This window comes from Aphelocoma coerulescens, chromosome 2 (assembly GCF_041296385.1).
Source record: "Aphelocoma coerulescens isolate FSJ_1873_10779 chromosome 2, UR_Acoe_1.0, whole genome shotgun sequence".
NCBI lineage: Eukaryota > Metazoa > Chordata > Aves > Passeriformes > Corvidae > Aphelocoma > Aphelocoma coerulescens.
This window is the reverse complement of record NC_091015.1, coordinates 92,546,712-92,561,579: the sequence shown is the minus strand read 5'-3', so window position 1 is coordinate 92,561,579 and position 14,868 is coordinate 92,546,712. Positions and strand designations below refer to the sequence as shown.

General features: G+C 36.9%; 1 protein-coding gene across 8 annotated transcripts in view; it reads left to right on the top strand.

Annotated features, from left to right (window-relative positions):
- The window catches only part of MARCHF6 (membrane associated ring-CH-type finger 6), a 46,519-nt gene extending 34,631 nt beyond the window's left edge, over positions 1 to 11,888 (top strand). For all 8 annotated transcript variants that reach the window (XM_069004039.1, XM_069004035.1, XM_069004037.1 and 5 more), the window contains exons 21-26: positions 484 to 665; positions 1,984 to 2,118; positions 4,145 to 4,234; positions 5,583 to 5,715; positions 6,884 to 7,019; positions 8,870 to 11,888. In XM_069004039.1, coding sequence (XP_068860140.1) covers positions 484 to 665; positions 1,984 to 2,118; positions 4,145 to 4,234; positions 5,583 to 5,715; positions 6,884 to 7,019; positions 8,870 to 8,960 — 767 coding nt within the window. In that variant the 3' untranslated portion in view covers positions 8,961 to 11,888. The remainder of the gene's footprint in view (positions 1 to 483; positions 666 to 1,983; positions 2,119 to 4,144; positions 4,235 to 5,582; positions 5,716 to 6,883; positions 7,020 to 8,869) is intronic.
- The last annotated feature ends 2,980 nt before the right edge of the window (positions 11,889 to 14,868 follow it).

Here is a 14,868-nt window from a genome sequence, read left to right as displayed (position 1 = left end):
TAAGAAATGATCTGTAGCAAATTAATCTCCCGTTTTTGTCAGAGAGCTTCAGAAGCCCCATCAATAAGTCTTAAAAAATACATGAGGCAGTGAAACAACCCAAAGATAGCTCATACAATTTTAAGTTCAAGCTTATGCACTAATGCATGATTGCCTTTTGCAGTTCTAAAGATCAGTGTTTAGGCTCTGAACAGGGCAGTATTCAGTGCTTTGTTTTGCTGTAGCTCAGGTCACACTGCTGTCATAATGAAATTTTAGGTGCCAAAGGATTTCTCTGTGTTTATTTGGCATCATTTCTGAAGCTATTTGCATAATGCTTCACACATTTATGCATTATGGGTATAGTACCAAAAGAACTGTTTTATGATTAATAATATTTGTGCAGGGGTATTTCAGATAAATTTGATAAATATTTTTTTAATAGGTATCCTTCCCTAATAAATCCAAAAGCATGACTGTATTTAACAGTGTTTGTGTTTTCAGTGTTTGCTGGCCGGTGGCTAATGTCCTTTTGGACGGGGACTGCCAAAATCCATGAACTGTACACAGCTGCCTGTGGTCTTTATGTGTGTTGGCTGACTATCCGAGCAGTGACAGTGCTGGTTGCCTGGATGCCACAGGGTCGTAGAGTGATTTTCCAGAAGGTCAAAGAATGGTCTCTCATGGTGAGTTTTGAGAAAAATTTCTACTGAATTATCAATAAATTAGCTAATGGAACTTGTTTAATTTTTTGCTTGCAGGCTTTCCTCTGTCATGTATACTGCATTTTCCTTTTCAGACCATTTTGAAGCTTTTGCAGCTTACGTTCCCATTGCATAGGCTAACTATTTTTGGAAGGCAATTAATGTAAATATGCTTGTGTGTATATATGTTTTTATACATGTATATATTTTTCTATTTTCCTTTAAAGGCAAATATATTGTATTATTATCCCATATGTTATGTGTTCTCAAAGACATTTACATTTTCACATAAACCTGGAAGTTTAATTATTTACTTGTTTAGTAGCATGAAATTATTAAATAAAAAAAACTAATAAAGCTGATGGTTGATGACCATGTATCTGCAAAGTAGCTTGATGCATATTTTCAGAAAGATCTTTGTCAGTTGTTGAACTTGTGTTGTTCAAATAAAAGATATTTTAATAAAAAATATTAATTATGAGGAGTACAGATTCTCAGCATGAAAACAAATTTATACCCCACCTTTTTATCTTGGTTTTGATTTTGAGGACTTCTATGGTAGATTTCTTGCTTGTTCCTTTAAACATCAATAGCATAAATGGTATCTTGTTATGGACATTTTAATGTGCTTAATGAATTGTTACACTGCTATTCATGTACTACCATGTTTCCCAAATACCTCGTCCATCATTGTGATTTTAGCTTCTTTAAGAAAATTCAGATCTAAAACATAATCTCTCTTTGTTCTTTGCCCCTTCTCCTTAGCATGTTAATTAAGTCAGGCTAGTTTTGTATGATGCATTTAAATTAAGAGAATTCCAGAATAAATAAAGATTCAAGCATGGCATTCTGAGTTCTCCAATTTTAAGTCAAATATTCTGTAATGACTGAATTTTTAAGGTTTGTTTTGCTCCAGAGAAAAATTGGTGGTTTTGGAAAAATTCTTCAATTTCCCAACATGTAAGAATACCCAATGTATTGAAGTGCCACTGGATAGTATTCCCTATTGATAACAGTCAAGGGTGATTTTTATGATTTAGAACTATATGAATACTAGTAGGTACCGTCATGTTTTTTTCTGGAGGGGCATGGAATAGGACCCAATCTTGAAAACTTGCATTGCAAAACTACTTATGTAGTAAAAATTACTTCTAGGGGTGTATATGCGTGAAATAGAGGTCTGTGTAGGTTTGGGGTTTTTTCACCAGGGCTGTGTGTTTATGTAGTTTAAGTTACATTTTGGAGTTCAAACAAAGAATCCTCTGGTAAACATATTAATTAAATGTCTTGGGTTTTTTAGATAATGAAGACATTGATAGTGGCTATACTGCTCGCTGGTGTGGTTCCACTTTTGCTCGGTCTTCTGTTTGAACTGGTCATTGTTGCACCTTTGAGAGTTCCTTTGGATCAAACACCTCTCTTCTATCCTTGGCAGGTCAGTTGCTCCCATTCTTTTGCTGCTGTTGATGTAAGGAGTATGGGCTGCCTTGTTTCATGTGGATTTGGTGCTTCAGAGCATTTTCCACAAGTACGTTAGTGTGGAGCAGAGAAAAGGCAGCTTGTCTGAATGTGAGGATTATTTGAACCAAAAGGACAGGCTGAGGAATTTAAACTGTGAAAAGGTGAACTGTTGTGAGAGGACATCAAAGGACGCATTTCAGTGATCAGCTACTTTTTCAGTAGCATAATTGTAAAGTTATATATACATATCTGTATGTATGGATGCACAGATGTATGCACTCTGATTGTTTTGGGAGGCTTTCTGCATACACTTATGCAGCAAGAGGTTCAGGGAATTTTGTTTTTCCTCTTAAGATTTTAATGCAGTGATGAGGCACATTATGAATGTAATTTTGATATGCTTTAGGATCATGCTGATTTTGGGCTGAGTTGTCAACTCATTAATACAAAATTTTGGGGTAGTGTTTTGTTCCTCTTCAGTCAAGTCTCACAGGTTGAGTGCAAATTTCTGTCCTGCAAGTTGGGAGACAAAATGAAGATACAGTGGATTGAATGACAAATGCTCCCATCACCTAGGCTGAAGTATGAAAGCAGTCATAACTCAAAGAAACCCAACTGAGGGGACCATAACGCAAAACATTTAGAATGCCATTACTAAATAACAAGAAAGTGTTCAGGGACAGTGACTTTCTAAGCTGCCCACAGACAAGCTTTCATTTACTTTCAGTATCCAAATGTTTGAAAGCCATAATACAAAGAAGAATTTGACTACTAATTTAATTATTCCATTTTTTTAAAATCCAAGTGTATTTTTGAGCTGAGTGGATGACCAGAAAATCAGGACGTAATATAATTACAGTGGTAGATTACAGATCATGGCTTCCAAACAGCTTTGTAAAGAATTTTTAATGCTAGAGATTATAAAAATTCTTTACTATTGCATATTAGTCCTTTAAAAGTTTTAAAAGAAGTATACTGAAAACTTTATTTTCATGTAGCAGAACTTCTTCAAAATACAGGATAAGTGGGATTTGAGACTTGTTCTAAATCAACAAGGAGCTATCAAAATTGAGATTGATTTCTGTTTTTCGCAAGAGAAGAGAGTTATACAAAGGTTACAGCCTTAAATAAACATGAATCAACTTTAACACTGGCTTTTTTTTGTGACAATTTTTTAAATTTTTTAGAACTGACATTAACAAAAGTTGTCTTTTTAAGTAATCAGTTAAAGGAAATGTATTTCCCCAGCATTTTAAGAAAGTTAGTCTATGATGTCCTAAGTCTTAACAGTTCTGTAGCTGTTTATTCTGCCTTATCAGCCTATATTTTGCATACTTTCTTTGGTGGATTTTACTGCAAATCTCTTATAAGTACCTGTAATCCACAAAGGATGGACTTAACGATGTGAAGTGTTTACTAGAAGCCAGTAGTTATATTGTCCTAATTCCATGCCATAATAATTGCAGTTTATGTTAAAACATAAATTTTCCTCTGAATACTATGACTTTTTCTGTGAAGAGCGTTGCCTTGCTTTAAGCTTTCCTTACATCAGGTGGGGTTTTGGGAATAATTAAACTTCAAAAGAAGGAAAAGAACTTGTTTCCTGATGCGTGTGAACATCTTCATATCTTTTTTCTATTCTTTTATAAAGAAAGGAAATTAACTTCCTTTTATGTAAATTAGTTGTACCAAAATGATAGTCAATTGCTTTAAGTAAGTCTAATGCTTTTATTTTGTATTTGCCTTTGGTTTAATAGTGGTAGTGATTTTCCTGGTCCCAGGGAGCTAAATTTACAGATGTCAGTTAATCTTGAGAGCATCCTCTTTTTCATAGGAATTTGCAGATGATGTCACCTCTTTGAATCAATGTCCCATGTAAATGGAAAAGTAATTATATTTTCACTTCTAAGTAATATTAACACATTGCTCTTAAAGCTTCTGGTTGTCTGACCTTTTAAAGGTAGGGTAATGCTAACACTATTATTTTTTTACAAAATTAGGACTGGGCCCTTGGAGTTCTGCATGCCAAAATAATTGCTGCCATAACACTGATGGGTCCCCAGTGGTGGCTGAAAACTGTTATTGAACAGGTAGGGAAAAATTGTCCATGTGAATTATCTGTATAATTACTCTTACAGTAATGGAGTAATTGAGTAAAATTCAAATACTCTTGTAAAAACCTTTTAAATTGTGTAGCCTAATCCATTAATGTATACTTAACAGTAAAAAAAAACAAACTCAGAAATCTGAATTCAAGAAAATGCTGTGTATACATATACACATTTTTATCAGGTTTGTAATAAAGTGAGAAAGAAACATGATTATTTGTTCAGATGAAGCCCATGTGTCCAAATACTTGTCCAAATATTGGATATTATTTACATCCACAACTCGAGAACATAGAATTTCGCCTTCTCTGCAGCTGTAGGGATTACCCCATTCATAGATCAGTAGAGATGAATGACACCGTTTGCTTCCCTTTGATTATTAAGCAAAACAGGACAGTTTCTCTGAGCAGTTCAGTCACATGGCCTGTTGTTTTGTCAGAAGCATTTTTTCTTGGTTATAAGCTTTAAATTCCATGGTTGTCATCTCAAGGAAGTATCTCAGTTGTTTGTCAGAAGGTAATTTTTCAGCCCTGCCCTGTATGTGATGCCTGTGGTGCACGGCCCAGCCTCTGTACACAAGGTTCCTCTCCTGAGTATGTTTTAGCACATAGTCCCAGTTATTAAATCACTTCAGCTGTCACACTGCAGAAATATAGTCTTAGTCTGGGAGTACCTTTTGATGCATACCACAGCTCCCTCTTCCATTTTGAATGCTCTCCACTGGCTGTTTGCACATTCTCCTGAGCCTTCCAGGCTATGGGGCAGAGGCCATTGTTTAGCTGTAGCTGGTAGCCATTCATAACTGGTCTTTTCCCATGCTTAATCTGGTTACATTTTGACCTTAGCTTCTGGTAGCAACTGCAGAAGTTTAAGAATTGTGGAGGCCTTTTTTCAGGCACAGACTCTATGTGCAGAGGCTCTGGTCTGCCCCACCAAGTACAAAATAAGATCCTATTTTCTGCCCATTACCAAATCTAGTAATTTATTCTATTAGCATATACAGGATCCTCTTCTAGTAAGTTAACAGCACAAAGTAATCCCAGGTCACCCACAAAACCATTGTCCACAGCTCTATTAAATGATCTTTCAGAAGGTCTCTTGCATTCCTGCAACTGAATCACAACTCTGTTCCAGATTAAGTTGGTCTCTTGGGTATTTTTTAAATGATTTTCTGGAATCTTCATAATGTACATTGGCAGAGTTTTTCCTTCTTCAGCTGTGGCCATGGGAACACCCATTTCCTTTCATAAGGAGAACTGTGTAAAACCTTGTAATTATTACTGTAATTAAAGCAAGGCTTTCTTGATTGATCTAACTTACTCTATTTTAGGTATATGCAAATGGGATTCGTAACATTGACTTACACTTCATCATCCGTAAACTGGCAGCACCCGTAATCTCTGTCCTCTTACTTTCCCTGTGTGTACCATACATCATAGCTTCTGGTGTTGTACCTTTACTGGGTATGTATGCATTCAGAATACCTGTTTATCATCTGATGGGTTACAGCAGTGTAAATATATTTGTGGAAATAAAATTTCAAGCTCTAATTTATTAAAAAAAAACCCAAAACAACAAACCACAACAACAACCAAAAAAAAAAAAACACCCCAAACAAACAACAAACACCTTTTCTGCCAACAAATGTAAATGTTTAAAGACTTCCAAGAGTCACACCACGTTCCAGGAATATTGTCCAAATGCTTCTTGAACCCTGTCAGGCTTGGTGCTGTAACTGCTTCCCTGGGGAGCTGTTCCAGTGCCCAACTACCCTCTGGGTGAAGAACCTTTTTCTAATATACAACCTAACCCTTCCCTAACACAACTTGAGGCTGTTCCTTGGGTCCTATCACTGGTCACCACAGAGAAGAAATCAGTGTCTGCTCTTCCGCTTGTGAGGGTGAGAGGAGGGGGAGACACTGATTTCTGCTCTGTGCATTTTAGGTATCTAGCTAGCTTGGGAAAGGAATGATTAATGCATTTCTTCTTTAGACAAATAGCCTTTGATTTTAGTCCCTCTAGGAGCTATACTGAGCTGAGGCCATCTTTTTCTGACTTGTCAAATTCTAAATGAAGCTTAGAACAGGTGAAAATCCTGGGTTTGTTTTGAGGTTTTAATAGTATTAAAATGTAAATTTTAAACATACAGGGTTTTTTCAGACTTTCCTATCTCCTCATAATTGAGGTAGATAATTTGATGATGAGCTTTTTCATCAACACTTGTCTTTTACTAGTTAGTTTTGATGTTAGCAACATGTTCAAAAAGTCCCATTTTGTTCTTCGGTCTCGCTTGAATGCCGACTTTTATTGCATTGATTTTTCTGATACAAGGAGGAGTCAGTAAGCAGATAAACAGAAGTTAATAAGCAAAAAGAACTGATAAGCCCTTTTTTTTTCTACTGTGGATTTTCACTCTTGTTAATGGAAAACTTTCCACTCTTAGTGCTTCAGATTAAAAAGAACAGCAGCTGTCATGTTAGATCTTTGATGTAAATGGATGTGTAATTCATTTCACAGCCCTTCTGCTGAAGTTACAGTATAACAAAAAGTATGGAAGCAAGTACAGAAGCAGAGATACATGAGTTAGTTCAGCAATATTAGAATATCTAAGGGTTGTGTCTTGTTTTGTAGGAGTTACTGCTGAAATGCAGAACCTAGTTCAGCGACGGATTTATCCTTTTCTGCTTATGGTGGTGGTTTTGATGGGAATTCTGTCCTTCCAAGTCCGCCAGTTCAAGCGCCTTTATGAACATATTAAAAATGACAAGTGAGTATACAGTGGGGTTTCTTTAAATTTTTCCCCTTTATATTATGATAACGTCAGGTTGAATTCAGGTGTTGTAGATCCCTAGGACTAAAACAGGTTTTAAGAAGTTTTCTAGACAAATGACTCTTTAAGACAAACTGTTCTTGGGAGATGTTTTATCTGTGGTTCAGGAAGATAAACACAGGAATAGACTGTCTTCATAAAGGGAAAACACTCCCCCATGTCTAACATGAACGTGTTTTCCCACAAATGAAGCTGTTTGTCTCCTCTGTAGTCTTAAATGACAAATGAATGTCATGAATTACGACATATCTGGAAGTTAAAATTATGTCTCAAGCTGCTGCTTATAAAACCATTTCTTCAACCTTTTCTGCATAACTCATTTTCTTACTCTTCCTACTCATTTGTCCAACTAACCTGTTAAAGAATGTTCAGTTGATTTGATAGTTTGTCCTTAACAAATTTTGTATGGTTTTCTGATGTTTTCAGTGATTATTATTCTGTATTACTCAGATGCCTGATAAAAATAATAATTTTTCTATTATTTTCTGGTTATCTTGCTTAGTTTAACCTTTTTTTGTGTTATTGCATTATTTCTGGTGTTACCCTAATTACCTTTTTTATTGGTTATTAAGAAGATTAGCAACTAATCTTCCTAGGCTTCTTTTGTATTGAAAAGGAATAAATGAGTTTGTTGTGTTTATATCCTGAGTTGTCCTACAAGAATTTTGCTTTCCAATAACTACAAAAGGAGTCAAACCTAAAATAGACTTCTTTGAATCTTAAATGTTAAGAAGTGACTGATAAGTTGTTTGGTGTAAATGTGAAATTAATAGCATCTGGCAGTATTAAGAGAGTTGTAACTAAAGTTACTCTTGGCAGATCAATTTATATTTGAGCACCTTTTAGATGATCAGCTGATTTGTATTTTGTTCCCCACCTGCCTTCGTAGTGTGTTCTGTAATATTTGGCCTCCTGCAGCATGTATAGCTAGTGTTTGTATTTACAAATGGGTTTAAAGCTAATTGTTAGTATCTTTCAGGCAGAGTGTGGATTGAATTGCAATTTCCATTAATGTAGCAAGTTGCTTTCTTGTGTAAATAAGACACATAAATGGTAAACAAATATATATCTTGAGTGAAAATTAGTTTGATATTAAATGAGCTTATTAAATGTTATAACATCCTTGTAGACAAGAAGTTCGTATGACTTAATTGTTTCATTTCAGGAAGTAAGCAGACACAGTCGTGCCAGCCAGTAGAGATTTGTGCTTTAGAAAAATGCATAATTAAATCTTTAATGGAACAAATTTTAAAAGCATACACAAATTTTTGTGACATTCTAGAACGTACAAAGAATGTGTGATGGTTGTTGGTTATGGTACTGTGAGAAAAGGAGCAGTGGTGAAAAAGTTCCTAAAGGAAATGGCAGATCTTAGGGGAAGAATTCATAGGTGTGTAGGGCTCTTGTACACATAGAGCTAGCATGCAAATAGGAAGCATGGAGCATGGAAAGGAATTTAGGTGGCAAAAAGTGTGAATCAAAGATACAGAGCAAGAAAGGAATAATGTGAAAGGTATGAAAACTGTTAAGCTGATGAGATAGTTAAATTCTGTTTCAATATCACACTAAAGGAATCTTGCACCCCTTAAGCTTTCCACGAAGTAGCATCAGGATATTTTCTCTCCCTTTAAGCAAGATAAACAGCAGCTAAAGTTCTTCCTTTATAATTTATAGAATAACTTTTTATCTAAATGAAAAAACGACTTTGGCAGCAAAGGAGATAGAGTGGATTTGTGTTACAAAATAGTATTACCTTGTGTTAATTTCTGGTTTTACTGTAATCCCAGGTACCTTGTTGGACAACGACTTGTGAATTACGAACGGAAGTCTGGCAAACCAGGCACATCAACAACTCCACCTCAGTCTTCACAAGAATAGATGGTCATATTAAACATCTTGACCTTCCCTTTGCCTTTGCATCTCCTTTTTTCATAGACTCTTCTCGTCTTTGGATATCTCTCCCAATAATACTCTCAGCAGTGTTTTGGCTTCTGCTGGTAGCATTCAGATAGCAGTTAAGGCTCTTTCTTATCTGCGTTTTCTGATGTTATAAATGCTGTCTGAGGTCTGTATATGTGTATATAGAAGTGTCCTGACACCCTAAAACCTTGGATTAAAAAGAATGTGCATTGTACATCTTTAAAAAGTATATTAATTTATTAAATCTAGTTGTCACTTTATTTTGGACTGCTGTTCTGTTGACAATGTGCCACAAAGCAATAGTGCAAAGAGGCAAGATGTTTTTATAAAATTTGGAGCTTACTTTATGGTGTTCATAACAGTTCTTATTGTAGTAATACAGTATGATTTTTCATGAGTGGAAAGGCCACGTAGAGAATATCAAAAGTAAATAACTGTCTTACAGTCAGCAATGAAGTTGCTGTGGTGAGAACATAATGAACTATGTATCTTGCTGTCCAGTCTTTTTTATTATTTTGTATAACACCAAAGCTGTTGTACATTTTTCTATTGCCTGATTGTTTTTCATGTGTCAGAGTTTGTAATATTGTACAGTTGCTGTTAAATCAAGAAAATATTTCCTCTTCTGAGAATTCAGATGTACTTGTTGAGGCTCAGCTGGATTTTTCTGTTTGTTTGAAGGGGGTAGGTGGGTGTTTGCTTTGGGATCAGGATTTCATGAATTGAAACAGTAAGTATAAATTTACTAAGGCTAGGTGATGGAAGCATTTAAAGGTACTGATTAAAATTAGATAGGTTTACAACTTAAATTGTAGCCAATTTCTTATCAATACTAGAATTTTTCAGGATCTCAAGAAAAGGGATGAACCTTAACTGATGTGCTTGCACAGCACAAAAAGCATAGTGTAAGCAACATCCTGACCTGATCCATAGTTAAAGAGCTTGAAATCTTTTTTCTGTAAGTTACCAAAGTTGAAAATTGTAGTATGAATTTTATATTGCACAATTACTTTTAAAAAAAACAAACCCAACCAAAAAAAATTCTCTCAGAATTGGTCACTGTGAATTTTTATGGGAATAATACTGAGGAAGTGATTTATCATGTACCATTTATGGCCTGAGGGGCAGGGAAATACATATGTTATTTAACAGGCAAGGAAAAGTTAGCAGATTTCTTTGTAAGAACACAGTCGAACAGGAGCCACCAAATCAAGTCTGTGTTATTTCTATATGTAGATAAGAGTTCTTTTGCAGTAATGTGTGGGGGTGGGGGGTTATGTAGATAAAGAAAATCCATAACAGTATCACAGAGCTTTAAGTAGCATCAAATCACATGCTTAGATTGCAGTCTCTTTCCTGGACCAATGCGGAAAATGTGAACATCCATTGCAGTAATGAGAAAATTGATGGAACATCTTAACTTGCTATTCAGTACACTCTCCTTCAGTATTCTGTACTTTACCATGTGTGTATATAATTAATACTTGAGAATCTGATATGGTATGAGCTAATGTGATCCAGGCTGTGATGGTGGTAGTTCTTATTTTCGGTGTCTGGACTCATGCTCTAAGGCAGTGAGCACAAGCCAAATGCATCTGAATGTAGTGGCAGGATGATTGGGCTGTCACTCTCAGATCCATACTATTTTACAGAATTACTGTTGTCCTGGTGGTTTTGAACCACAAATATTACCCTTTGGAGTGATTTATTAGGAAATTTCCAGTGAAATGAAATCATTGAAAAATAGCCAAAATATTTCTTTCATTCACTGTTGCTGATTTAATGCTAAACTGAGTATATATTCGCCCCATATATTTTTGATGTGCATAAATATTGCATTTGATTATTTACAGTGGTGTACATTGTGGGACAGATATATTTTCACAATAATAAATTCACTGGTAACATACATTCTTACTTATGCCAAGATTCTGTTTTTGACATACCTTTCACAAACAGTTCCAAAATGATCTTGCCACTCAAATATTGCGAGCACTACTGTGCATTATGCAAAATTTGGTATTTGGTTACAAGGTACTTGTAACTTTGTGTTTTTATCCAGACAAACTGGTCTTAATATTAAAATTATTAAGAAAAAGCCTTTGTGCTGTTTCTTACTACTGGTATTTGACAAGTCATGAAAGAAAATAGCAAATCAGGCCAGTCATGCAATGTGAACTGCAGCTGTTTTGATATAGCTTACATGATCTGCTTTTGGGTTTTTTTTATGGAAAACTGGTTGCAAATGTTGTTCTGGCTTTTACACTGCTTTACAGATCCCAGGTGAAATTTGTTTCCAGGACTGTCCATTGTGAACTTTTTGGAAATCTCATCTCCTCACTCCTTATTTTTACACATTTTTTGGAAGAATATGGAGGCTGTAGAGAACAGAAATTAAATAACAGTCCTTTATACATTGTTCTAAATTTCAGTGGTTTGCCTTATTGTGTGCTGTGTACTCCCCTGGCATAGAAACTTGGTAAGTAAGTGTGTAAGTTAAGTGGCTGTTTCTGAGGCAGCTGATGAGCACTGTACCAGTGCTTCCATCTGTGCTGGACGGATGCAGAATGGTGTGGGCTCCTATTACTTTTCAAGTGGGAAAGACTGCGTGTGTGCATGTGTGTGCCTGTGTGTGTGTGCTCTTCCACCACAAATTGTGTTGACTTTGGTCCTGACTGGAGGGGTTGGAGGTGTGTACTGGCTCAATTGTATCCCCCTTTGTGTGTTGAGAATCTAATGCTGTTGTTAGTTCTACAGGCCTTCATGCAAGAACTGTCAGATGGCTCTGTAGCAATCTTGTGCATATTGAAAGAAGTTAATTGCAGCATGGCTTTGACTGTTTTTACACAGATTATTTTATATTGATTAAAAATAGTTAAAACTCTGCATCTTTTCTGTCTGCCCCCTCTCTATTGAGTGAAGCCAAAGTTACTTGATTTTGTTTCTGAGGGCCCTTTGGTACCTGTTAACTGCTTTGTGTCTGACTTCCTCAGTAAGATGCCAACTCCAACCTATTACAGTGCTCACATCACTTTTCAGCTGAGTGCATTAATTCTTTCCTTGCCTTCCCCTATGTTTGCATAATGGTCTTCATAAAAATCCTCACAGCAGCCACACAGTTCTTCAGAGAACTCTGTAAAAAGCCTCACAAAGGCCTGCGCCTTACAAAGCACAAATGACTGGGTTTTGATTGCCTGGCATGCTGATCAGCATCATTTTGTTTCCTTGGATGTCACTGTCCATTTTTTTACATCTACATTGGAAAGGTTTTGTGGTAGGGTCAGTCAGTGTTCTTGTTCTGCTTGCCTTGGGAATAATGGCCACGGTACAGCTTGGGCAATGAGTGAGGTTCTTGGTAGAAATGATGCAGATAGTAAAAACATTAAACAAGGAATTGAATCTTGGTAGTGTAATGAAGTTCAGGATGCAAAATAAAGGAAGCTGTTTTCTGAAACAGATGAGGAAACAACTTTAATGAAGCATAATGGTAAGTTGGAACTCTTACTCTGGCATTTCAGTTCTTAATTAGGTAACTGGAACCAAAGAATTTCTTAGGTAACAGCAATTTTTTTAAAGCTGTGCCTCTGGTTTTAATTTCTTCATTAAGAAGTCACCGTAAATTGAGAAATTATATGGTGAAATAAAAGTTACTCAATAATGGAAAATTTTAAAAGATTGTATTTCCAGCGGTCAAATACAGTTTCAAAATAAACTGAATGTTTTGAGTTCAGTATAACACTGAGAGATGGAGCAAGGCAGGATTATTTCACAGCTCTGCATATCAGTTCTTCTGCTTACCTGCTGTTCTCTCTTACCTGTTGAATAGTGGGCAACACCAAAGCTGCAGAGGCATTTTCCCCTGTATAAGGTGAATTCAAACACCGGGAGGTGTCTGACATCAAGTGTGAGAGGAGGGGGTGGTATTTAACATTACTTGCCCTTCAAAGGCTGTGTTCCTGGAAAGGGCATTAGTTTTATTTAGAATTCCTCGTTGCTTACAAAAACAGAGACCACTGCAAAGCTCTTTTTTTATATTGGATGGAGTTTCTGTATTAGAACCTAAAATAGTGCAGACTGCACTGCTATGCCATGTTCAGCAGATACAAATTGCGTGAGTGGCTTGCTAGAGTTAGGTAAGGAATGTGATGAAAGAAAAATACTGCTGGTTTAGAAGGGAGAGTGCATGGGATATTTTGACTAGTTGTGAGCAGGAGTCACAGAAGTTGGAAGCAGCAGAAATTCTAAGCTATGCTGCTATATAGCAGCATTTCTGGCTGTGCTGCTATAAAGCACCAATTACATCCGTGGGTATACTTTTAAATGTTCTTTACATACAAGACTCGGTATTACACTGTGCAGGGAAATACTTCTAGGAAGCAGCATGGATTCATATAAAGAGACTATTTACAAGAGCATGTGACAGGAGAAGGGGGAGTGGCTTCAAACAACGTAGGTTTACATTAGATGTTAGGCAGACATTCTTTACTGTGAGGGTGACGAGGCACTGGAACAGGCTGCCCCTCAAAGACGTGGATGCCTCATCTCTGGAAATGTTAAAGGCCAGGTTGGATGGAGCTCTGAGTAACCTGGTCTAGGGAAAGTGCTCATGCCTGTGGCAGGAAGGTTGGAACTCGGTGATCTGTAAGGTCCAACCCAGGCCATTCTATGAAAATACATTTCATTAAATACGGCAAAAAAATTCCACCTCCATGCTGCTGTTTCTCATAATACAGTGTGGCAGCTTTATGCATGATTTCACTGCACTGGACCAAACTGCTGGAAGAATTTAGAGTATGACATTTACTTTTTGGCATTTTAAGGATAGTTTTGAGTGTATGCAAGGACTGCAGATGAGAGATAATATGAAACTTGCTGTTTATCTGTTATCACTAGACACCTTTGAAAAACTGCATTGTGAAATCAACTTAATTGAATTCTATTCTGTAAGCTCCTGCAGGATGATGTTTGCTTCAGGTTTTTCTTGCTATAATGTTCTTAAATGATGCTTTAAAACAACTAAAGGATAGGTATGGCATTATATGTCAGAAGTTTGCTGTTTTCATGTAGTTACAGGAGTCTGCAAAGTATTTTGAGGCCAAGTAATTAGTCTGTGGCTTATGCTAAGTATTCATGTTTTATGAAAGATTAAACAGTTGTTAAAATTAGGGCTTTTTGCTTTCCAGAGCCCACCATTTTATCTTTGTCCTGGATGGCCTTACATGTTCCATCAGTGGGGACATAATGTGGATTAAAAAGGCCTGGCTTCAAATAAGATTGTGTGCTTCTGCAGTAACTGCTTGGCTTGTTTCAAGCATGCAGCACCCAAGTTTCTTTGGAGCAATGGCTTGTGAGGGGTTTCTGAAGCGAATAATCCTATTACCAAGTTCATTTGAGTGCTCGGGCTATGTACAGTCCGTGTTAGAAGGCACAGGAGGGGTATTGCTTCATAACCAAGAGATGTGCTGGGGTCTTTACAGAGGATGCCAGGCAGGTTATCTCCAGTGCTGTTTTTATCACAGTGGAAGGAAGACTTGCAGCTGTCCACCAAGACTTTGTGGCAGAGAGGGCGCTTTGGATCCCTGGCATTCTGGAGCAGTGGGAGAGCCCACGTTGCCTTGTGGTGTCAGAGCTGGAGCAGCAGGTGCTGAGAAGAAGCTGGCACTGGCCATGCTGCTCTTGGTGGTGGCAGACTCTCAATGGTGCTCCTGTCCTAAATGTCCAGGACTGTGGAGCCTGACCAGGAGAGGTTGCTTGTGGCTGAGCTTTCCTTGGAAGCAGCAGCTACCGTCAGTAAAAGGAATTTTTGGGGATACATTGCTCTCATTTTCAGCTCAGTCAGCGGTTTTTCACATTTCATCCAAGTCAG